The 25170-nt window shown below is 38.4% G+C and overlaps 1 protein-coding gene across 4 annotated transcripts in view; it reads left to right on the top strand.

Moving 5' to 3' along the window:
* The window catches only part of LOC126092112 (uncharacterized), a 221560-nt gene that overhangs the window by 73185 nt on the left and 123205 nt on the right, over positions 1–25170 (top strand). For all 4 annotated transcript variants that reach the window (XM_049907550.1, XM_049907551.1, XM_049907548.1 and 1 more), the window contains exons 2-4: positions 4646–4801; positions 22603–22760; positions 22967–23067. In XM_049907550.1, coding sequence (XP_049763507.1) covers positions 4646–4801; positions 22603–22760; positions 22967–23067 — 415 coding nt within the window. The remainder of the gene's footprint in view (positions 1–4645; positions 4802–22602; positions 22761–22966; positions 23068–25170) is intronic.

Below are 25170 nucleotides of genomic sequence, written 5' to 3'. Positions count from 1 at the left end.
ACACTTCCATTTTGTAACTGTCTGAGGAAAAGTACATAAGAATAGTAACATCTACAATGCCCACACTATTTCAACTAATACTTTTCAAGTGCTATAGTATGTCAGAGCATTAATAGAGGCCAGCTCAGGAGCTGTAAACTAAAAATGTGTGAAGGAGGAGAATATTTTTATATTAGATGATTCAATTGCATTTACAGTAACCAAGACCTTTCCACCACTGTAACTGGTTTAAAATCAATTTAATACAAAAGCTCCTTTGCAAGAACTGTCTTTTAGAGCTCACTAGTGCCACAGTTTACATAGTAATGAAAAGTTGCATGGAGAATTGCTGTCAGCAATGTTCAGTCATTATTGCCCACTCTAAAGTGGATTTTAGAGAACTGTTATAATGATCTAAATTACTCACTCTCTAGTAACTAACTCCACTCGTCACTCTGTATTGAACAAGGATTGGATTTCAGAGAAAAAAAAAAAACAGTTAGTAGTAATTCAGATTATCTCACTCAACTTGGTTCCTATTCTGAAATCAAAGTCCCATATTGTTCACTACAAAAATTTAACAATGGTTTAGTATTTCTGAGACAGAGGTCAGAGATGCATGGAGACTGCTTCTCTTAAGTAGCCAGACTCATTCACTTGCAGTGAAAAGGCAGCTTTTGTTCTCCCTACCCAAAACAGCTATTGCTTACTTGTCTCTAGTAATCATACCCATTGTCATTATTACAATTGATTATTGCCTTCCCTTTTGGATCTTGAGTGAATTTAATAATTTTTTGCTGAAAGGGGATTTGTCATGAGTGAAGTCCAGTAAAAATATCACACACTTGGCTGCACTGAATCCATGGCGAGATAGGGATCCACCAACAACACAGGTACAGAGGGTGTGCAGAAACAGAATGAGAAAAAGACAATGTAAGGATTAACCAGGAGATGTACATGAGTTCTGCTGCCCCTTGTGTTCCTGGCTTGAGACTGTAAATGCACACTGTTGCCACAGTGTCAGTTTTTCCAAGTGGAAGAAAGAAATGACTCCAAAGAAGTGTTTCTCAAGTTAAGTGTCAACAGTGTGCTTGTTTCATACAGCTGCTGCTTATACAGCTAGCTGTGTTCAACATGGAGTTTCTGTTGATACTTCACTATGGTATTGTGGGATCTCAGAGACTGGCAAGCGTGGGCTGAAGTACATATGCTAGTTGACTGAGGGTTTCTGATTTTTCTGGTAAGTGAGGGCTGGAGTGAAACTGTTTAAGCCAGAGTGCTTCAAAGTATTTGATAGAATAGTAAGTTAAATGGGAAACAGATCATACAGATAACCCACCATTTTATCTTACTTTAATTTCCTGTTGGGAATCCCTTAAATGGGAATTCTACAGAGCCTGTTTAAGGTTCAAGTGACACAAACCACTGTGTGAGGTGCCAAGCTATGCCAAACTAAGAGGGGCATCAGAGGAACCACAGTTGTAACATTTCTATACAGGATATATCACAATTAGAAGCAGTAGGATATATCACAATTAGGGTGCCCAAGGGCAAGATTTCTGTCACAGTTATGCATCATAGTTAGTAGTGAAAACTGACAAGGGTGAAAGTGTATGAGAGAAAAGGGGAGCGAGTGGGGTCATCAAATGATAAGTCAGCTTGTGTGTAAAAATGTTCTTGAACAAGCTGTGGATGTATATAACATATTTTGAAAATAATATACCAGTTTTGGTGCCAAATGTAGCTGAAATATTGATACATCTGAGCTGGTTAACAAAATAGTGGTTTCAAATTCCATTAGGAAGCACTGACGAAGAGCACTGACAGTCTCTCTCTCTCTCTCTCTCTCTCTCTCTCTCTCTCTCTCTCTCTCTCACACACACACACACACACACACACACACACACACACACACACACACACACACACACACGACTGCAGTCTCAGGCAGCTGAAACCACACTGTGAGCAGCAGCACCCGTGCGTAATGGGAGTGGCCACTGGGTGGGGGTAAGGAGGAGGCTGGGGTTGGGAGGGGGAGGGTTAGTATGGTGGGGGTGGTGGACAGTGAAGTGAAGCAGGTTAAACAGAGGGCAGGGGTGTGACAGGGGAGAGGGGGAGGGGGGAAGTGGCGGAAAAGGAGAGAAGTAAAAAGACTGAGTGTGATGGTGGAATGATGGCTGGGTAGTATTGGAATGGGAACAGGGAAGGGGCTGGATGGGTGAGGACAGTGACTAACTCACAGTGTGGTTTCCATTGCTGCAGGTGTGTGTGTGTGTGTGTGTGTGTGTGTGTGTGTGTGTGTGTGTGTGTGTGTGTGTGTGTGTTGATGAAGGCCTTAATGACCGAAAGATTTATTTGTGATAGTCTTTTTGTGCCTCTCTACGACTCAGCATCTCCGATATATGGTTAGTATCAACTTTCCTTTTCATAATAATGTAACTATGAGAATGAAAATAATCAATTTTTGACATTATAATGCAATTGGATACATAAAAATTCTACTCACCAAGCAGTGTCAGGAGAACACACATTAAAAAAATGTTTAATGTATGCAAGCTTTCAGAACCAGTGGTTCCTTCTTCTGGAGGTAGGGTTGAAGGGGAAGGAAGAGGGGTAAATTTAAAGACTGGTGATGTTTAGGAAAAGGGGTAGAGTTCGGAAAAGTCACCCAGAACCCCAGGTCAGGGGAGACTTACCAGATGGGATGTGGATCCCATCATACTAATAATGCAATAGCTGCCATAAAAAAATAAGACAATTTTGGTTTTACTTTCAATTTTTCTTAGAAAGTTTATACAATTTATAACTTATTTACTACTGTGATACATCTACTCACCAAGTGGCTGCAGGAGATCACACATATAAAAATAGGTTTTATGTTTGCAAGCTTTCAAAGCCAGTGGCTCCTTCTTTCATCAGAAGGATTGAAGGGGAAGGAAGAGGGGTGACAGAAAAGGACTAGAGAGGTTTACAAGAAGGAGTAGAGTTTAGAAAAGCCACCCATCCTGTCCAGTAAGTCTCCCCTGACCTGGGGTTCCGGGTGAATTTTTTTAAAACTCTATCCTGTTTCCTAAATCTCTCCAGTCCTTTTACTTCACTCCTCTTCCTTCCCCTTCAACCCTTTTGCCATGAGAAAGAGCCACTACCTCCAAAAGCTCTTTTTATAAATGTATTCTCCTGCCACCACTTGATAAGCAGATTTTTTTATCTGTCCCAATTACATTAAAATAGCTTTGTGGATATTTATGAAAATTCTAGTGACTGCAGCATCTTGTAACACAGTTTCAGGATATTAAAGGTGATAAAAAAACTCCTTAAGGTTGAGTACCGATGAAGCAGACTGTCAGATTCAGCTGTCTTGTCAATAGAATATGACAGCTGCTGAATTTGACCTCAGTGACATAATCAATGAGTTTGTGTTGCTCAAAGCAAGGAAATGGAAAGTACAATTATAAAAGAAAAATGCAGTTCCTGTACAGAAATATTTTCTCAGTGCTTAATTTTAGCACTTTTTCTTTTGTTTACAATTAATAATTTGTGCACATTAATAATTTATGAGAAGAAAATAAAACACGCTCGTTATTGTACATCATATTAATAATACAATAGCTGCTGTAAAAAATAAGACAGTTTCTGTTTTACTTTCAATTTTTTTTTAGAAAGTTTATAGAATTTGTCATTTGTTTACTGCAGTGATGCATCTAATTTGTTATGTGCAACATTTTTCATCTATATAGCTCATTTAAGTCACATTTTCAGTAACATTTCACTTTTGTTAAATATACTTTAAAAATTAAAAAAATTCATAAACCTCTGCAGAAAAAAATGCAGGAAGGTAGTTTTAGAAATAGTTTTTACCAAAATTTCTCATTCAATATTGTAAATCTTAAAAAAAATAATAATAAACCTAATGAAAACATTTTATATGTTAAATTGCACATTCCTGCCAAATTGGGCCTTTCTACCTTTCTTTCCTGCTGCCCTTAAAAACACTGAAAAATGCAATAACTACAAAAATATTTACTTCACTATATTGAAAATTTACCAAATGTTATCACTACTCAAGTATTATGATGTAGTGATGGTAAAGTTATTATAGAAACAATTATTATTGCTTTAGAATAATTGATCCATAAGTCACATCACACAAGCATGTTGGGAGAGAGTGGAATGAATGAGTACTTGCCCTTGCAGTCAAAACCATTCAGAAATGTGGACAAAATACAGAAAATTTTACTGTATCACAGAGTGACATGGGAAAAGCTATACTTACCTTCCCAGAACATGTTCTCAGATAAGCAGAACTCTCTGGAGCAGGTTGTCATAAATACATCTAAATCACATTCCATAACTCAGTATTTTTGTATTAAGCTGCAACAAATACTTCAGTACCTAAAGTACTTTAATAAGATAATATAATTTTGGCAAGTCTTGTGCTGTAAATCAAATTACTTTATTTGTTATTGACTGAGCAATAAAATTTCTATTGTGACTTGGCACCATCATCAGAATGAAAGAAGTGACCCCAACTAGGTAGCTGCATAGTTAAATTGCTCGTTATTCTACATAGCAATATATTAAAGAGCAGTTCTTAGAGAAACGAGAAAAATTTTGAATATTATCATTGTTTTTTCCTTATGTGTCTTCTTATTGTTTCCTATAGGCCAGTGATTGCAGTGATGACAGTGTGTTTGACTTTCCACCACTTATTCAAGTCATGAGACTAAATGTTGAAGGTGGTCCTGTGTACAGAGGTGGCCTTAGTGGCAGAGCTGCAGCAGCATATTATAGAGAAAAAGAAGTGATTATTGCCATGAAGGTTTGTCAAATATTTACAGCTCTTAAAATCTTGCACTATAATCTATCTTTGTGGTGATTGCTATATTTATACATGCAGATAGATATATGTATCTAAAATATGTTGTTAAACAGGTTGCATCATTGATGATGCAGTATGTTGTATGGAAGAATTATCATCAAACAAAATTGATGGTGTGCTGTTTCAGGTACTGAATATGGTGAATATGTACCGTGAAAGTGTATTAAAATGTGTATTCTTAGATAACAAGACAAAATTCAAAATGTAATGATTAAGGTTAGATATCCATTGCCTATTTATGTCAAGAATGAAAGTTCTGCAGAATATCCATATGCATCTGTCATGCACACCTATTATAATTCATAATGATCATTCCATGTCAGATAACTTATGGTTTCAAGTGCAACTATATCCAGTTTTGATTAAATTTATACATAATGTAGCTAAGGGATCTGCGTGAACTCTGCCGGTCTTGCCTGAGCCTGTAGCTTACTGTAGGTAGTAGAGCTATTTTCACAAGGGCCACTTTCTTGAAAACTACTAATGCTTGGAAAAATTTCTCAAGTTTAACAATCCATTGCTCCTGAGCTGATAGAGGTAGGATCCTGCAATTTTCCATTGTGATACAATGTTTTGTGAAAAATTTTTTCATGAGACATTTTTCTTGTAATTTAATATGTTAATAGTTAACAGGCACTGGAAATATAAAAATTTGTTATTGCACTGTCTGGTTGCCCCCTTAACATACCAAATTTTGTCAGTATATTACACCATGTATCTCAACATAGACACTTCTGATTTTATAATTCTTAACACCTGAAAATAATGCATTCAGGTCTGTCAGAAACACCTATTCTTGTATTTGTGCCATCTCAGATAAAATGCAGAAATTTGGCTTGGATTTGGAAGAAAAACAATGATATTAATTCTTGCATTGATCCATGTGGTTGCACATCTACTCCTACCTGATTACTCTACAACTCACAATTAAGTGTCTAGCAGAGAGTTCATCAAACCACCTTCAAGCTATTCCTCTTCTGTTTTACTATCAGACAGCATGCAGGAGAAACAAACTCTTAAATCTTTCCATGCGAGCTGTGATTTCTTGTATTTTACTATGAAGATCAGTTTGCCCTGTATAGGTGCGCACAACCAAATATTTTCATATTTGAGGAGAAAGCTATTGATAGAAATTTCATGAGGAAATTTTGCTGCAAGTAGAAACATTTTTTTTTCTAAAAAAAAAGATTGCCATCCCAATTTGCATATTATATCCCTATTTTATGATAATGCAAAATAAGCTGCCATTCTTTGAAGTTTTTTGATGTCCTCCATCAATCCTATCTGATACAGATGCAGCAGTACTCCAGAAGATGACAATCTAGCTTTGTGTGGCAGTCTCTTTAGTAAACATCTTGCATTTTCTAAGTTTTCTTTTCTGTCAGTAAATCTCAGTCTTTGGTTTGTTTTCACCACAGTATTATCTGTGCGATTAATCCATTTTAAATTATTCGTATTTGTAACCCCTAAGAATCAGTTGAATTCAAAGCCTTTAAATTTGTGTGTGTCATTGTGTAATCAAAATTTAGCACAGTCCTTTTAGTACTCATGTGGATGGCTTCAAAATTTTCATTATTTAGAGTTAATTGCTATTTTTTGCATCATACAGAATCTTATCTAAATCATTTTGCAATTGATTTTGATCATCTGATGGGAAATCACAAACCCAGTAGCCCAACTAAGACTACACTCCGTATGCACACAGTTTGGTTAGAATTTTAATGAAGGATAAAAACAGTCAACCAGTTGTATAAATTTTATTGCATTGACCTGGTTTCAGTACTAACTAAGAGTATTTTCATCAGAATAATTTAAAGTTATCTATAAAACAAGAGATTAAATAATTATAAAAATGTTATTTACAGTAGGCATGAAAAGAAATATGCTAAGCTTAAATGTGTTTTATCCCTGAAAGAAGTGTTTGTTACGAATAGATTTCAAAAGTCAGATCACAAATTTTTAATATGATTTTGAATAAGATTGCAGGGTTCACAGGAGAGCTTCTGTGAAGTTTGGAAGGTAGGAGACGAGGTACTGGCAGATGTAAAGCTGCGAGGACGGGGCATGAGTCATGCTTGGGTAGCTCAGTTGGTAAAGCACTTGCCTGTGAAAAGCAAAGGTCCTGAGTTTGAGTCTCAGTCTGGCACACAGTTATAATATGCCAGGGAGCTTCATATCAGCGCTCACTCTGCTGCAGTGTGAAAATTCCATTCTGGAAACATCCCCTAGGCTGTGGTTAAGTCAGGTCTTTGCAGTATCCTTTCTTCCAGGAGTGCTAATTCTGCAAGGTTCACAGGAGAGCTTCTGTGAAGTTTGGAAGGTAGGAGATGAGGTACTGGCAGATGTAAAGCTGTGAGGATGGGGTGTGAGTGATGCTTGGGTAGCTCAGTTGGTAGACCACTTGCCCATGAAAGGCAAAGTTCCCAAGTTCAAGTCTTGGTACGGCACACAGTTTTAACCTGCCAGGAAGTTTCATATCAACACACATCCCACTGCAGAGTGAAAATCTCATTCTGGAAGACTCTGAGATAGATTTTACACAGGAAGAACATTCCTTTTAGAAGAAGTGTTAAACAGTGATGTAATGCCAAATGTGTCAGACCAAAATGTGGTTCAAAATATGATTAAAAATCTTAAGATTGGTCCTGATGGCGTTAAAATGGGAAATTCTCATGAAATAAGGGTAGACTGTGATGTATACAATAAAATTTTCAATAAAGATTTAGTTAGCAGTCAATTTTTTTTAATAATGACACAGAATTAATTAAAAACTTTAATGCTAAACTGGAAAATAATGAAACCCTCATAACGAAATCAAGCAAGGGTAATGCTATAATTGTTGCCAGTAAGCAAGGATATGTAACAAAGACTTTAAAAAGTTATTTGAGAAAAACAATGTTTCAGAACTGGGTGCAGACCTTACCCCTGCTTTGCATAAAGAAATTAGATCAGCTATTCGTGATATATGGAATACATGGAAGAATCCTGGAGATACTAAAAGGTATCAGATAGATTATATAATGGTAATACAGAGATTTAGGAACCAGGTTTTAAATTGTAGGACATTTCCAGGGGCAGATGTGGACTCTGACCACAATCTATTGGTTATGAACTGTAGATTAAAACTGAAGAAATTGCAAAAAGGTGGGAATTCAAGGAGATGGGACCTGGATAAACTGACTAAACCAGAGGTTGTGCAGAGTTTCAGGGAGAGCATAAGGGAACAATTGACAGGAATGGGGGAAAGAAATACAGTAGAAGACGAATGGGTAGCTGAGGGATGAAGTAGTGAAGGCAGCAGAGGATCAAGTAGGTAAAAAGACGAGGGCTAGTAGAAATCCTTGGGTAACAGAAGAAATATTGAATTTAATTGATGAAAGGAGAAAATATAAAAATGCAGTAAATGAAGCAGGCAAAAAGGAATACAAACGTCTCAAAAATGAGATCGACAGGAAGTGCAAAATGGCTAAGCAGGCATGGCTAGAGGACAAATGGAAGGATGTGGAGGCTTATCTCAGTAGGGGTAAGATAGATACAGCCTACAGGAAAATTAAAGAGACCTTTGGAGAAAAGAGAGCCACCTATATGAATATCAAGAGCTCAGATGGAAACCCAGTTCTAAGCAAAGAGGGGAAAGCAGAAAGGTGGAAGGAGTATATAGAGGATATATACAAGGGCGATGTACTTGAGGACAATATTATGGAAATGGAAGAGGATGTAGATGAAGATGAAATGGGAGATACGATACTACGTGAAGAGTTTGACAGAGCAATGAAAGACCTGAGTCGAAATAAGGCCCCAGGAGGAGACAACATTCCATTAGAACTACTGACGGCCTTGGGAGAGCCAGTCCTGACAAAACTCTACCATCTGGTGAGCAAGATGTATGAGACAGGCAAAATATCCTCAGACTTCAAGAAGAATATAATAATTCCAATCCCAAAGAAAGCAGGTGTTGACAGATGTGAAAATTACCGAACTATCAGTTTAATAAGTCACAGCTGCTAAATACTAACACGAATTATTTACAGACGAATGGAAAAACTGGTAGAAGCCGATCTCGATGAAGATCAGTTTGGATTCCGTAGAAATGTTGGAACACGTGAGGCAATACTGACCTTACGACTTATCTTAGAAGAAAGATTAAGGAAAGGCAAACCTACGTTTTAGCATTTGTAGACTTAGAGAAAGCTTTTGACAATGTTGACTGGAATACTCTCTTTCAAATTCTGAAGGTGGCAGGGGTCAAATACAGGGAGTAAAAGGCTATTTACAATTTGTACAGAAACCAGATGGCAGTAACAAGAGTCGAGGGGCATGAAAGGGAAGCAGTGGTTGGGAAGGGAGTGAGGCAGGGTTGTAAACTATCCCCCGATGTTATTCAATCTGTATATTGAGCAAGCAGTAAAGGAAACAAAAGAAAAATTTGGAGTAGGTATTAAAATCCAGGGCGAAGAAATTAAAACTTTGAGGTTCGCCGATGACATTGTAATTCTGTCAGAGACAGCAAAGGACTGGAAGAGCAGTTGAATGGAATGGACAGTGTCTTGAAAGGAGGATATAAGATGAACATCAACAAAAGCAAAACAAAGATAATGGAATTTAGTCGAATTAAGTCGGGTGATGCTGAGGGAATTAGATCAGGTAATGAGACACTTAAAGTAGTAAAGGAGTTTTGCTATTTGGGGAGCAAAATAACTGATGATGGTCGAAGTAGAGAGGATATAAAATGTAGACTGGCAATGGCAAGGAAAGTGTTTCTGAAGAAGAGAAATTTGTTAACATCGAGTATAGATTTAAGTGTCAGGAAGTCGTTTCTGAAAGTATTTGTATGCAGTGTAGCCATGTATGGAAGTGAAACATGGACAATAAATAGTTTGGACAAGAAGAGAATTGAAGCTTTCAAAATGTGGTGCTACAGAAGAATGTTGAAGATTAGGTGGGTAGATCACGTAACTAATGAGGAGGTATTGAACAGGATTGGGGAGAAGAGAAGTTTGTGGCGCAACTTGACTAGAAGAAGGGATAGTTTGGTAGGACATGTCGTGAGGCATCAAGGGATCACAAATTTAGCATTGGAGGGCAGCATGGAGGGTAAAAATCATAGAGCGAGACTAAGAGATGAATACACTAAGCAGATTCAGAAGGATGTAGGTTGCAGTAGGTACTGAGAGATGAAGGATCTTGCACAGGATAGATTAGCATGGAGAGCTGCATCAAACCAGTCTCAGGATTGAAGACCACAACAACAACAACAACAACAACAACATTGGTGACACCAGGAACTTGCTCAAACCATACCATAAAAAAAAGAAACAGCTTATTAATATGAATCCAGAGAGCCCAAAATTGCTATAACAGTTCAAAGTGCACAAAATAAAATAATCTGTTCTGTCCAATCATGAACAGAATGAACAGCATGTACCATGATTTTGCAAAATTTCTTTACAACAAATTTAAAAAAGTCAATTTTTTTTTTTTTTTTTTCAAAATAATTACTGGATCACTAACAGTCATAATCAAGTAACTAAAATTAAGGACTTAGAATGAAGTGAAGATACAAAATTATTTTCTTTTGATATTACCAACTTATATACCAATGTCTCAGTTCAATCAATCATCAGTGTCAGTGTCAGTGTTTAGAAAAGGAATTACTGAGGAAAAAATTACTGATCTCATTCATTTGCTCGAAATAGTAATGAAGTACACTACTTTGAATTCACTGGGAAAATGTACTGACAACCTGACAGCCTTGCAGTGACAGACATTCTAGCAGACATGCTCATTAATTCACTGGAGGAAAAGTTTTTCCCGAAATTATTCAGCTGCAGATTTAGGTATTCAATGATATTTATGTTGTGTAGATGATATTCTGACCATTTACAGTATACCTAATAGACAATAGAGGAATTGATTGTTTATTTAAAATTTTTAATGAACATAGTGAAAAAAATTAACTTCACTTGTGAATTAGAAAATGAGTCATCAACTTCATTATTTAGATCTTACTCAAGGTATAATTAATGATAAGATCTCTTTTGCTATTTTTTGAAAAGAATTAGTACAAATCAGATTTTACCCTCCCAGATCTGCACATCCCCAATCCCTTTTTCCTTTCATCTGTTTTTATTTCAACACATTCGTTACCAGAAAAACTTGAATCTGAAATGAGTGTAATAAAAACTATAGTAGCTAATAATGGTTGTGAACCTTCCTTAGTTGATAATATTTTCAAAGCAAAAACTAACAACAGAGTCACTTGTTTAGGCAACATTGCTAATAATAACAGCAAAAAAAAAATTCTCATTACCATACTTACAGGCTATTTCCTACAGAATTCATCATCTGCTAGAAAAGAATATATGGATGTTGCATTTTCTATTAATTACAGGCCTTACAGGCCACAAAGCAAAGTAAGTCGATGAAGTTACTACCTCCGTAAAGAAAATTAATGTTGTAGGCTTGCTATTCTTGAGGAACTGGAAAGTTTTAAACATATGTCTGTTAATGATGGTCTAATCAGTAGCTACATTTGCAACATAAAAATTTGTTTTTGGCTTTAAACTGTTATTCAGAACTATTTGACATACTGTCATTCTTTGGCTGTAGATCTTTACAAACAATTCTCAAACATCATTTACCTCCCCTTTTAATTGTTTTTATTTTTCCATGCCTGTTTATTCCTACTATGTTAGTTCTGTTCATTGTAAGCACTTTAATGCTGTCTGCACAGGACAGGTGGCGTGTACAACTGCTACTTCATTTTAAAGCATTTTCCTTTATCTTTCATTTATTACCTATCTTTATACTTCTGTTATTAAGCTTGGTCTCTTGTTGTAATTATTTTCATTTATTATATTGTTTCCTTCATTTGTGCTGCTCTACACTATTCATGCTCCATAGGTGGCATGCACTGCTCTGTTTCCATGTAGAGACCTTATCAGCTGATGCACCTTTTGGTATGTCAGTCCTAATGCCATGCTATACTTGCGGTTTTAGTGTTGGTTTCACAAAATAACTTTTATTTATTTGACTTGAGCACTTGAGCTCATATGTTTTTAATATGTTTCCATGCAATATGAATCTGTGTCAGTAATACTTTTTCTGTTTTTAGTACTTCTAGTGCTACTTAAGGTTTTTAATGTGGTTGTTGTTCTCGTATGTGGATTATGAAAATGTTATAGGTAACTGTAAATTATTCTTATGACATACCCTTAGTTGATATCAAAATGAGGTCAATGGAATAAAATTTGTGCAACCAATTGGCTGTTTTTATCCTTCATTAAAACCTGAATGTGGTTGCTGAAGATCAGCTGCCCTCAAGATTCAGTTGCTTGTGAGCAGCAGTGTGAAGCCTTCTGGAAATCTAAAAATTTGGAATCAATTTGATATTCCCTGTCAATAGCACTCATTATTCCATGAGAATAAAGAGCTAGTTGTGTTTCACAAGAACAATATTTTCTGAATTTGTGTCAGCTGTTTGTTAGTAATCCGCTTTATTTGAGGTTATTCATAATATTCAAACACAGAGTATGTTTCAAAATCCTACTTTAAATCAGCATTGGTGATATGGGTCTTTAATTCAGCAGATTACTCATACTTCCTTTCCTGAGTATTGGTGTGACCTGTGCAACTTTCAAATCTTTAGGTAAGGATCTTTCAAGTAGTGAGTTGTTGTATTTAATTACTAAGTATAGAGTTATAGTATCAGGATACTCTGATATAGTAACCTATGTGGTAAGAAGTCTGGTCTGGAGGCCTTGCCTTTATTAAATGATTTAAGCTGCTTTGCTACACAGAGGATATCTACATCTAAGTTACTCATGTTGGCAGTTGTTCTTGGTTCAAATTCTAAAATATTTACTTTGCCTTCTTTGGTAAAGGAATTTCAGAGAACTGTGTTTAGTAACTCTGCTTTAGTGACTCTGCCATTAATAACAGTACCATTGCTATCCTGCAGTCAAGGTATTGATGGCACCATGCACTAGTGTACTTTACATATGATCGGGATCTCTCTGAGTTTTCTTCCAGATTTTAAGATGGAGTTTCATTGTGGAAACTATTAAAAGCATTACTCACTGAAGATCATGAAAAACTTCAAGCTCTGTAAAACATTGCCAATCTTAGGGATTTTGCACCCTTTTAAATTTGGCATGCTTTTTTTCCCCTTCTACAGCAGTGTTCTGACCTGTTTCTTGTACTTTCGCCAATCAGTACCATCTCTTATTAATTTATTTGGGATATATCTCTCAATTGCCATTAATAGTATTTCTTTGAATTAGAACCACATCTGGTCTGTGCTTATATAGCCAGTTTGGAAGGAGTGAAGACTGTCTCCATGAAGCTGGGCTACGGTCCCGCACACCGTTAGGCCGTCTTCCGCTCACGCCCCAACATCGTGCAGCCCGCCTCCAGTGGTGTCGCGACAGGCATGAATGGAGGGATGAATGGAGACGTGTCGTCTTCAGCGATGAGTCGCTTCTGCCTTGGTGCCAATGATGGTCGTATGCGTGTTTGGCGCCGTGCAGGTGAGCGCCACAATCAGGACTGCATACGACCGAGGCACACAGGGCCAACACCCGGCATCATGGTGTGGGGAGCGATCTCCTACACTGGCCGTACACCACTGGTGATCGTCGAGGGGACACTGAATAGTGCACGGTACATCCAAACCATCATCGAACCCATCGTTCTACCATTCCTAGACCGGCAAGGGAACTTGCTGTTCCAACAGGACAATGCATGTCCGCATGTATCCCGTGCCACCCAACGTGCTCTGGAAGGTGTAAGTCAACTACCCTGGCCAGCAAGATCTCCGGATCTGTCCCCCATTGAGCATGTTTGGGACTGGATGAAGCGTTGTCTCACGCGGTCTGCACGTCCAGCACGAACGCTGGTCCAACTGAGGCGCCAGGTGGAAATGGCATGGCAAGCCGTTCCACAGGACTACATCCAGCATCTCTACGATTGTCTCCATGGGAGAATAGCAGCCTGCATTGCTGCGAAAGGTGGATATACACTGTACTAGTGCCGACATTGTGCATGCTCTGTTGCCTGTGTCTATGTGCCTGTGGTTCTGTCAGTGTGATCATGTGATGTATCTGACCCCAGGAATGTGTCAATAAAGTTTCCCCTTCCTGGGACAATGAATTCACGGTGTTCTTATTTCAATTTCCAGGAGTGTAAATTCTTGATCTTCGCCAACCGTGGTGGCCATGCGGTTCTAGGCGCTTCAGTCTGGAACCGCGTGACTGCTACGGTCACAGGTTCTAATCCTGCCTTGGGCATGGATGTGTGTGATGCCCTTAGGTTAGTTAGGTTTAAGTAGTTCTAAGTTCTAGGGGACTGATGACCTCAGATGTTAAGTCCCATAGTGCTCAGAGCCATTTGAACCATCTTGAACTTCAAAAAGTCCTGTAACCTGCATTATGTCTTCTGGAAAGTGGTTTTTTCCCCCTACAGTTGCTTTGTTGCATATGCTAATAGCTAATATTCCTTTTTTCCATTCATTTTTAACATACTTGCTGCTTTTCTTTCCTGAAACACAAAATTCTTCATAGATTTTTTTTGATGGACCAGCTCTGATGAATTAAGGTCAGAATGTGAATTATTTTCTTGATGCCTGTTTATGTTTTCTTAATTTCTTTGATCAACTTTTAATGTTGTAATGTAAATATTTACAAATTTTATTTATTTATTTTGCACATGGTTGCTTAGTTCAGTACAATGAAGTCCACCAAAAGTGGCACTTTTTAAAATTATTGTTTCACTTTGTAAAGCCTCTCTTGAACCTATTTATTGAAATTTTAATGGTGATAAGCTTGTAGTCAGATTTTCGGAAATATTGGTCTCATCAGCTTTGTCTGGTCGAGATGAAATTAATAACTGTGGAATTTTTCATTTTGCAAACATCTTTCCAGCATGATGTGCACAGTTTGTGGTTTGGTTTTATGTCAGACATTATCACAAATTTTAGGTGATGAGTCATTTCCAAGTCAACTGAGCATAGAAATTTTCATATTGTGTAATTATTTTCACTAAAATCATTACTACATGATTTTTGTAAAAATGTGTTTATGTGTAAGAGCAGTGCTTATTCAGGAAAACATACCTGTGCAACTTTCTTCCCAACATAAGCCAGTTCATTGATTAAGCAGCTTTCGTTCTTGTAAATAAAAACCTTTGTATCCACTTTAAGCTGTTGCAGATTTCATAGGCAGTTAAATTACATACAGAATTGTTAATATTTTCAAAACTACAAGGGTTTCAATTGATATTTTTTACCTGTATATCACAAATACAATGCTGATATAACCAAGATTAATTAATTTCAACTCATTAAATACAGGTCAGAAAACTGTTTTGAAATCTTGAACCCATTGGTTAGTATTGTTCAGTATAACAGTGACCCTTTGACTGAGTGTTCCAACACACATTTTGTAAGGGATATTCTGAATACAAATGCCATGGCCACTAAATTAACGAAACATTTTTGAAGTGAAATTCTGGAGTTGTTGTTGTGTACTGCTGAATATTGTTGTCTTCTTAGCATGATACTTCAGTGACATTGTAGCAATACTGACCTGAGTCTTGTTATTTCTCACTAGTAGCACCGCTCTTGGCCATATTGAAGCTGAAAGCCCAGATTGGTGTGGGATGGAATGTATTCAAAACGGTACACATCACCATTCAGACTGCATTAATATAAACATTTATTCCTTGGGACATTTAATTATTAACAATGGTGACCAGTTTATCAACTATGAAAACTTATTAGAGCACAGAACCAGAGCACCACCCACAATTACCTATCAATAGTCTGGAGGCAAAATTAAATATTTAATCATAGCAACACAATTCACATGCAACTTACACAAAATCATCACAGTTCACACTCAGTACAATCCTTTAGTAATTTATTATTGGGGATTATGCTTCAGTAGTGCATTTGATTCAGTCCATAATGAGCATCATCATGCATAACAATCACTCTTTTTGAAGATTAATAACATTCCACACTCTTTCTAATCACAATGTGGTTCTGTTAAAATGTTCCTTAATTTGAGGTACTGTAATCACTCAAAAGTCTTTAAACGTTAATATTAGTGAGTCTTGCAGTTGTCATTGTGCATATTTTTACATACAAAATGTGCATGATTGTGGCATGAGCCAACACCGAAAGTACACCCAACATAGGTCATACTACTAGGCTTTCAAACTGTGATCTGGTTATTTTTGTGACTAAGAGGATGTCATAAAGGATGGTTTAGGAATAAAATGATATTTTGAAAACTACATAATGCTTTAAAATGGCCAGGTTGGAGTTTACTGTAATGTGATTTGGCTTGTAGAAAATGTTTCTAGTGTTGGTCAGTGCATTGGATTTTGGCAACTAGTTTATAGGTTTTTGCATATTGTTGTAATGCTAATATCAGTTAATTAAACTCAAAATTTGAGTACCCTAATGAAAGCTAATTGCCCCAGCAGTAAAAGAGGATAATCAAAATGATAATCATAGCAATAAATTCAAGTGATGTTAAGTCTAAATAAAATTTTCAGGTTTAAGTTTTACATGGCAGTAGATAAATGAGGTGAAGATTTAGCAGAAAAAGTTGGTTATTTGTGGAAGTATAAAAGACATAACCAATAGAAAGAATCCACCATGCTATGTCAAACTTGACTCATTGCATTCATCAGCTACTACCTGAGACTGAGAGTCAGATGGAGGTTACCCGTAATTTGTACCCTCTGCCTTCCCACTCCATCTGTGGACCATACCTGCAGGTGCCATCCTCAAGTATTTTGTTTTTGGTCTAACAAAGCTGCTGATCACATTCTGTTTGTGGTCTGTTCTTGTTTGGGTTGTACTGGGAAGTTGTGTTGTCAGTCCAATCCAGCTGATAGTGTGCTTGAGATTTCTTTATTGGTGAGTTCTGCATTTGTTGTCTTTCTAATAGATCCAGTGCTGGATCCCAAACTTTATTCAGATGATAACCCATGTCCCTATTGATTAAGTTCTCTGTCAATTGTATCTCAATCAACTCCTTCGCAACACTATCCCAATAACTGGGCATCTGGGCTACGATTCTCATCTCTTCATAGCTCATTTTTTAAAATGAAGAAACTGCACAATGGTTGCAACTGTTGTAAAGTTTTTCGATTTTACGAAATGGACTTATACAGTTGTGGCTGCCCCATAAGAAGAAATCTGTTTCTTCATAGCTCATGGAATGACCTAGTTCCATACAGTTTTCAGCAATGGATGATTTGGTTGCTTGTCACAAATGAATATGACATTGATGTTCTTGGCATTTGATGTCAAAAGTCCTTGTACTTTGTCCAGACTGACGTTTTTAACATTCCTGAGACAGGACATACTCTTGATGTCACCCCCCCCCCCTCCCCCCAAGTATCCTTCTTATTTTGGCAGAGACAGATTCTGCATAGGGCAGATAGCCACTGCATTGGGTTTTTCCTGATCTTCTTCCTCATTATGTAATAAAGTGCCCAAGTGATTGGCCCTCCAGTCTCCTTGGCAGTGTACACATTCCTGCAGCATACAGTGTGTAGATGTTCCCTCTCTGACATCAGGTAGACTTCTTAAGATAGTCAGCATTCCCTGTACACCTGGGTCTTTAGGACTCCATTCTGATGTTCTGAGTGTGACAGCTACTCACCTGCAGATATAAACCAGTACATCCAGGAATGGTAGCTGACCATTCTTTTCCAATTCCATGATGAACATTATGTTCAGATGACAAGAGCTTAGGTGTTGCAAAAACTCGCTGAGGCTGTTCCTGCCATAGGGCCAAATCACAAAGGTTGTCACCAATGTACCTAAAGAAACACATTTGTTCCTTGATCTTTAATGCTTTGTGCTTGATATTGTGGGTGAATAGATTGACACACCCTGGATAGAAGGAACTGCTCATGGCTACTGCCTTTGTCTTTTCATAATATTAGTAGTATGTAGAGCTCAATGCATACCTGGAAAGATCTATCAGAGCATCATCAAACTTTTCTGCATCAGCTCAAATGAGTATTTCAGTGACTCCATGGTAAACAGGGAATCACATCAAAACTGACTATTATATGCATCTCTGAGATATGTAGAGCCTTCATTCTATTTAATCCACAGAGTTACAGTGTATTGAATGTAGTTCCCCTCACATGGGCTCAGCAGTGTCTATAAGTACTGAGCTTGTTGGTATGTTTCCTCATCATCATCGCTGACAGTTGGATGCAGTGGTACACACTGTTTGTGCACCTTAGGTAGTCCACACAACTTTGGTGGTACTGGAGAAGTTGACTATGATTCTTTGATGAGCATGTCTGGCATGTCTATTGCCTTCAACAAAGTACTGGTCATCCTACCCAATCCAGATTATGTTCCAGTTATCTATATGCCAGTTATCAAGAAGTTAGTGTATTTTCTCTTTATATTTCATTCATTGCATAATGAGTATACAGTTTCCTTTGTCTTCTGGCAACCCCTTAGTGCTGCTATTTCCTCAGGCTTTCTTCAGTGCAGATCTCTCAACCTTGGAGGTGTTTCATTTCAGTGGTTTTGTCTTGGTAATCACTCTGTAGGTTTCATGCTGGGCTCCCTCCATGATGAAGACAGGTTGATGTCAGAGACAGAAGATCTACACACAGTGTTCTGCAGAAATATATACATTACTAAGCACAATGTGGAGGCCTTTCACCCGGATACTTGATCACATGATGAGGAAGAAGATCAAGATAAACCCAATGTCTGGCTTGTCTGCACTATGCAGGATGTGTCTCCACCAGAGTCTGCAGAATACTGAGAAAATACATCATCAGGTGTGTGTCCTGCTTGCCAACCAAGATCAGAGTACTACTGGGGAGTGTTAAAGAGGACCTTGGCTTACAAAACCAATGAATTCATAGTATATCTTGCCAATATGGGACGTCACATGTTGGACAAACTACAAGAACTGTTGATGTCAGATGCCAAGAACATCCACACCACACCAACTGCAACAAGCAACCAAACCAGGCATTGCTAATTACTGCATGGATATTGATCATTCAATGAGTTATAAAGAGATGAAAATCATAGCTGAGTTACTCAGATACTGTGACAGTGTCATGAGAGAATTGATCAAGAGTTGACTAACAGAGGACCTAATCAACTGGGAGAGGGGCTATCATCTGAGTAAATCTCAGGATCCTTCACTGGACCTACCAGAAGCACAATAACTGCAGAACTCAGCACAGAAACCTTAAGCATGCTGCTACGAAGAACAGGCTGAGAGTAGAGTATCCGAGGATGATCCAAATGAGAACAGACCTCAAACAGAACACAGCCAGTCAGCATGGACCAAAATCAGAGCAGCCAAAGAGGACATGTGTGGGAGTAGATAACATGTAGAGCACACTGTCTGGTATGAGGGGGCTCGGCTCTTTACAAGATTAGCCAAGCAGTTATTATTCCAAATGAGAACAAACTATGGAGCACTGGGCAGTGCTGACACCAGAGGTAGCACATGTGCGAGAAGGAAGGCAGGAAACGCAAACCACAGATGGAGTATGAGGCTGCATAAGTGCCCAAAGGCAATTCTTGTGGAGTGGGCCACAGATGGAGTGAGAAAACAGCAGGAGTGGACCTCAAACGGAGTATCAGGCAGCACAGATGCTTAAGAATAGTGCCTGCAGGAGCAGAAAGGTGGCGAGTTGGGCTGCAGAATGGGTATCAGGTGATGCAGGTGCCTAAGGACAGAAGCCGGCCGCGGTGGCCGTGCGGTTCTAGGCGCTCCAGTCCGGAACCGCGCTGCTGCTACGGTCGCAGGTTCGAATCCTGCCTCGGGCATGGGTGTGTGTGATGTCCTTAGGTTAGTTAGGTTTAAGTAGTTCTAAGTTCTAGGGGACTGATGACCACAGCAGTTGATTCCCATAGTGCTCAGAGCCATTTGAACCTAAGGACAGACCTGCAGGAGCAGACTGCAGACAGAGAAGGAAAGCAGTGATAGTGGATCGTAGATGGAGTGGGAAGGCTACAAGAGCAGTACTTGGATGGAGCGGGATAACTGAGGGCACAAATTATGGACTCATTCATCCAATGATCAGCCTAATTTAGCATCTGGTGTAGGTGATGAGTCACTTCACCAAAATATTGTGCAACAATGTTGGCGATATCTGACAGTAAACACAAGAACTCAAGAATATTAGCAAACTGCTGAGAAAGCCTGAAGAAGTACATCAGCTGGCACTATGGGGAGAGGACATACCACAATTTCATGAGGATAGATAAGTTGCAACAGAGGAAAGAAAGATGCTTAGTTTTCTTTTCTTTCTGCTGAGATATTGTGATGTAGAAGTAGTACTGATTTTCACCAGGATCAAATACATCATAACTCCAGAGTGGCAAACAAGAGCAAACATCTGGGATGCATGGCATTTGTGAGGGAAAGGATTGGAGACATGCACCACAGACTGCATTTGGTTTCTGGGAATATTTTACATTTACACCTGTGTACAGTAGCGTCACTGGCAAACAAAGATTTGGTCTCTAGCAGCGCACACACATAAAAATGCCCTGGTAGGCTAAGTAAAATGCCAGGGCAGCCAATCTGTGAAGTTTGATTGTATGTGAAAGAAGTCAGAGCAGGCAGATGGTATAAGGACTGTGATTAATTTAAGTAGCCAGTGTCTTGATGACATCACCCTGAAGATGCTCAGCACCTAAAACAGCATCTCTAGATGTACTGGGAAGAATGACTGCTTAAACACCACTATCATATATATGACTCAGATTATGTGATATTTGACAATATTATGAAAAGGATAGATTGCTGCTTGCAATACAGAGGAGATATTGAGTCACAGACAGGCACAACAAAAAGAGTGCCATACATGTAAGCGTTTGGCCAAAAGGCCTTCTTTTAGCATAGGAAACACGCACACATTTACACAAGCACAACTCAGGCACACAACCATTGTTGCTGGCTCCTGAGGCCGCACTGTGGCAGCTGTGCCTGATGGGAGTAGTAGTCTGGGCAGGCAGAGGAGATGGGGAGGGAGGGGGGGCTGTTAAGAGGAGGTAGGGGTACAGAGAGGGAAGGATAGCAAAATAGGTATGGGGAAGAATGTATTGCAGCTTATGGAAATGTGCAGGGGTTAATGTTGGATACTGCCATGTGAGGTTTGATGGGGGAAGGGGATGGAAGAGGCGGAGAAGTAAAGGAGGGGAAAGAGGAGGAGGAGGAGGGGAGAGACAGAGAGAGAGAGAGAGAGAGAGAGAGAGAGAGAGAGAGAGTGGGGGGGGGGGGGAAGAAGGGAGAGAGGCTAGTGGGTGTGTTGCTGGAATAGAGGGCTATGTAGCACTGGAGTGGGAGGAGGGAAGGGGCTGGGGACTAGTGAAGGTTGAGGCCAATTGCAGGGAGTGTTCCCACCTGTGCAGTTCAGGAAAGGTGGGAACTCTCCCTGCAGTATATCCTACATTCCCAAAATCCCCCTTGTCTTACTCTTTGGTAGTCCCTGTTCTTCACCCACCTACCCCTTCTCTGCCCCAACTCAACACTACACAGCCTTCTATACCACCAATGCACCTAGTAGTCTCTCTCTCTCTCTCTCTCTCTCTCTCTCTCTCTCTCTCTCTCTCTCTCTCTCACACACACACACACACACACACACACACACACACACACACACACACACACACACACTCATTTTCCTCTCCTTTACTTCTCTCCTCTTCTTCCTCCCTCCCCCCCCTTTCCCCAACCACCTGACTGACCATAGCAGCCCTACCCTGTCCCTAATACATCCCTATGTGCTGCCACAAGCGGCGCTACACCCATCCCCACCCCTTCAACCTATCCCTCCCCGTGCCTGGCACCTCTTTACCCCATCCCCCAAATTGCTTCTCCCATCAGGCAAAGTTGCTCGCACTCCAGACTCAGAGACAGTGGTCATGTGTGTGAGTTGTGCCTGCGTGAATGTGTGTGTTTTCTACATTAGAAGAAGGCATTTTGCACAAAAGCTCACTTGTATAGCAGTCTTTTTGTTGTGCCTATCTGAAATTCAACATCCTGTCCATATGGTGTGTAGTATTCTACTCTTTCCATAACACTGTCATTATTCCTTCATGGATTTTCCATCGTTTGATTATGTGAGCTTTCCAAATCGTATCCCCAAAGATTTGTGCTCCCAGGTATTTGTAGGAGTTGGCTGTTTCAAATTTGGGCCATTGATATTATAGTCATTGGATAATACATTTTTTCCATTTTGTGAAGTGCACAATTTTACATTCCAGTTGCCGATCTTTGCACTACTGAAATTCTGCTTTGATTCCTCCACTGTAAAAAAATCACCATCCTGTAAATAGATAACTAGTTCTCTGAGAACTAATTTCATGGTGGATTGCAGCTTTATGGAGAAGCCAAGAAATTGTCATTCACTATTTCAGTGTGAGATGAAGGGTTTGGTGCTACAAGTCTTTATGATAGCTTTAAGCTCTTTCAGATATTGTACTTCATGTATTCAGGTGTGCCTATTGTTTGCATGGTAGTAAACACTAATGTGGAAGTACTTTCTTGTACCTTGTGTAATCTTCATGTTAATATATTATCTTCTATCTTTAATAAAATGCTGAAATAACAGAGTTTCCAGCAACATTACCCATAATCACATTTTTTTCAGTCTGCATGGTAACATAGTAAGTAAATGTGTCACATAAAGAGAACATTGCAACTAAACATGATTTAATGTTGCAGAATAAGTATGGTAACAGATACGGCCGCCGTATACAGTCATACAAACCAGATACCGAGGCATGGAGGCCAGAACGCTATCAGAGATGTATAGTCACACTAAATAGTCGAACACCAGAGGTTATTCCTGGAGGCCTTCAAAACAAAAAGCCTCTAATACAGTATGTGCATGCTTTTAGAATTTTCAGTTTGGCATTTAATAACATTTTGTTAGTATATATGAAAAGTCTATTGCCTCTCGCAGAAAATCACACTTGTGTAATTTTTTCTAGTTTTGTAAGATAATTAATGAATGAAAAAGTATGAGAGATTTTTATTTATATAATGTACTTGAACAATGTGTAGCAATAATTTCTGTTCCTTGTAGCATTCATCATGATCGGTTGGGTCAAGCAGCTGTGAGAGTAAATCAGCAAGGAGAATTTTCTCAAGGAAATCACATTCATGATAACTATTCATCAGGAACAGGTATGTATGTTCTCAATTTGCCAAATTCCTCTTGGATGTTACCTATCATTCTAACATATTATAGGAAAACATATAATGTTAACTGGTTGTAAAATAGTTCATTTTTTTAAATTTTGTAATTAATTAATAAGTAGACTACTCAATTAAAAGCCCATGAATTTTGAACCTCTTGAGATAACTATAAGTCCGAGAAAATTTAAGCCGCACGGAGTGGCCGCACAATTAGAGGCGCCATGTCACTAATTACATGATCACTCCCACCGGAGGTTTGACTCCTCCCTTGGGCATGGGTGTGTGTGTTGTTCTTAGCATAAGTTAGTTTAAGTAGTGTTTAAGTCTAGGGACCAATGACCTTAGCAGTTTGGTCCCTTAGGAATTCACACACATTTGAACACATTTAGAAAATTTAAAGCCATTTAGCACATTAACTACATAATTTAACTTGTTTATGATGTCATCTTCCTATCACTCCCAAAATCATATGCCTCCACACACACATTCTACAAAACACCCTAGTCAGTCCTTATACCATGCCTACACCCAGAGACTCACTTCATGGGCCATTCTCCTCTGAAAATCCAGAAACAACACCTGCACTATGCACCCACATGGAACATCCTATTCCATTTGCGTAAAAGGTATATTCTACCCTGTCAGTGGCAGGGCTGTTGTTGTTGTTGTTGTTGTTGTTGTTGTTGTTGTTGTATTTATTGGTCCTGTTGTCTACAAAGCAACTTATGCATAACACATTGGACAAATCAAGTTATAAATATACAGCTGAAAGTCATTTCTAGGCACACGTATTTAACGTTACAATAATACGCTTCATACATTTGTATTTATATAACACACACTTCATAAATTTAAATATTCTTCAATGGAGTGAAAGCAGTGATGCTGTAAATAAGACTCAATTCAATTCAATTTTTATCATCACAATCAAAGATTATACAATCAAAGATTGTGACATAGGTGACTTATCAGTTTTACACTATATATAATAATAGCAAAAATAGACAATAAACTAGTAATATATATGGTGTAACATCTTCAAAGAGGTATTTTAATTAAAATTATAATGAATTGTTGCCATTCATGAAATCTTCTACACTATAGTGTATTTTACAAATAAAGGTTTACAATGTTGCTGTGGTTTTGCTCCCATCATTGCTCGGATGATTCTTTTTTGTAGTCTAAAAGCTCTAAGTAAATTTGTTTTTAAGACCCCCAGAAAATTATACTATACCTAATGACTGAAACAAAATATGCATTATCTACAGTTTTTCTTACAGCTAAATCAGTAATACTATACAAGATATTCATAATATATACAAGGCTATTCAGTCGACCCAGTATGTTGTCCACATGGTGACTCCATAACAGGTTTTTATTGACTAGTACGCCAAGGAATTTGCCACAGTCTGCAGTCACTAATTTTGTGTCCATATACCTTATTTCACTTATAGACTGTGCAGATTGTTTTGTGGTGAAATGAACAATTTTTGTTTTTGTAAAATTTAATGTCAAGTTATTGTTTTTGACCCATGCTTCCACTTCCCCAAGTGTTTGTTCAATATGACGAATTAGGTCTACCTCGTTTTTACAACAGACTACAGCTGTTGAGTCATCTGCGTAGAGGATAGTATCAGACTGGACCTGACATGGCATATCATTAATATAATACAGAAAAAGTAGTGGCCCTGATATTGAACCTTGTGGAACACCTAATTGAGTGTGTTTCCAGCCAGAGAGAAATTTCTTGCTGTTGATGTTAATAAGTTCTCTTTGTTTTCTGTTTGCCAAGTATGATGACATCCAGCTAAGAGGTTTGCCTTGAAAACTGTAGCGTGCCAATTTTTGGAGAAGCAGGTCATGATTTACTGTGTCGAAGGCTTTGGACAGGTCACAAAAGATGCCTGACACACACATTCTACCATCAAGACATCTGCTGTTGTGACTGGATTGTGCTATGGCCTTTTCTGAAACCATATTGATTGCCTATGATAATGCTGTTAGATGAATTGTGATTTTCGATTTGATCACATGCAGCTCTTTCAAATATTTTTGAGAAAATTGGTAATGGTGAGATTGGCCTATAATTGC

The sequence above is a fragment of the Schistocerca cancellata genome, chromosome 7 (assembly GCF_023864275.1).
Source record: "Schistocerca cancellata isolate TAMUIC-IGC-003103 chromosome 7, iqSchCanc2.1, whole genome shotgun sequence".
In the NCBI taxonomy this organism is placed as follows: domain Eukaryota; kingdom Metazoa; phylum Arthropoda; class Insecta; order Orthoptera; family Acrididae; genus Schistocerca; species Schistocerca cancellata.
Note: the sequence above shows the minus strand (reverse complement) of the source record. Positions and strands in the feature narration are given on the sequence as shown.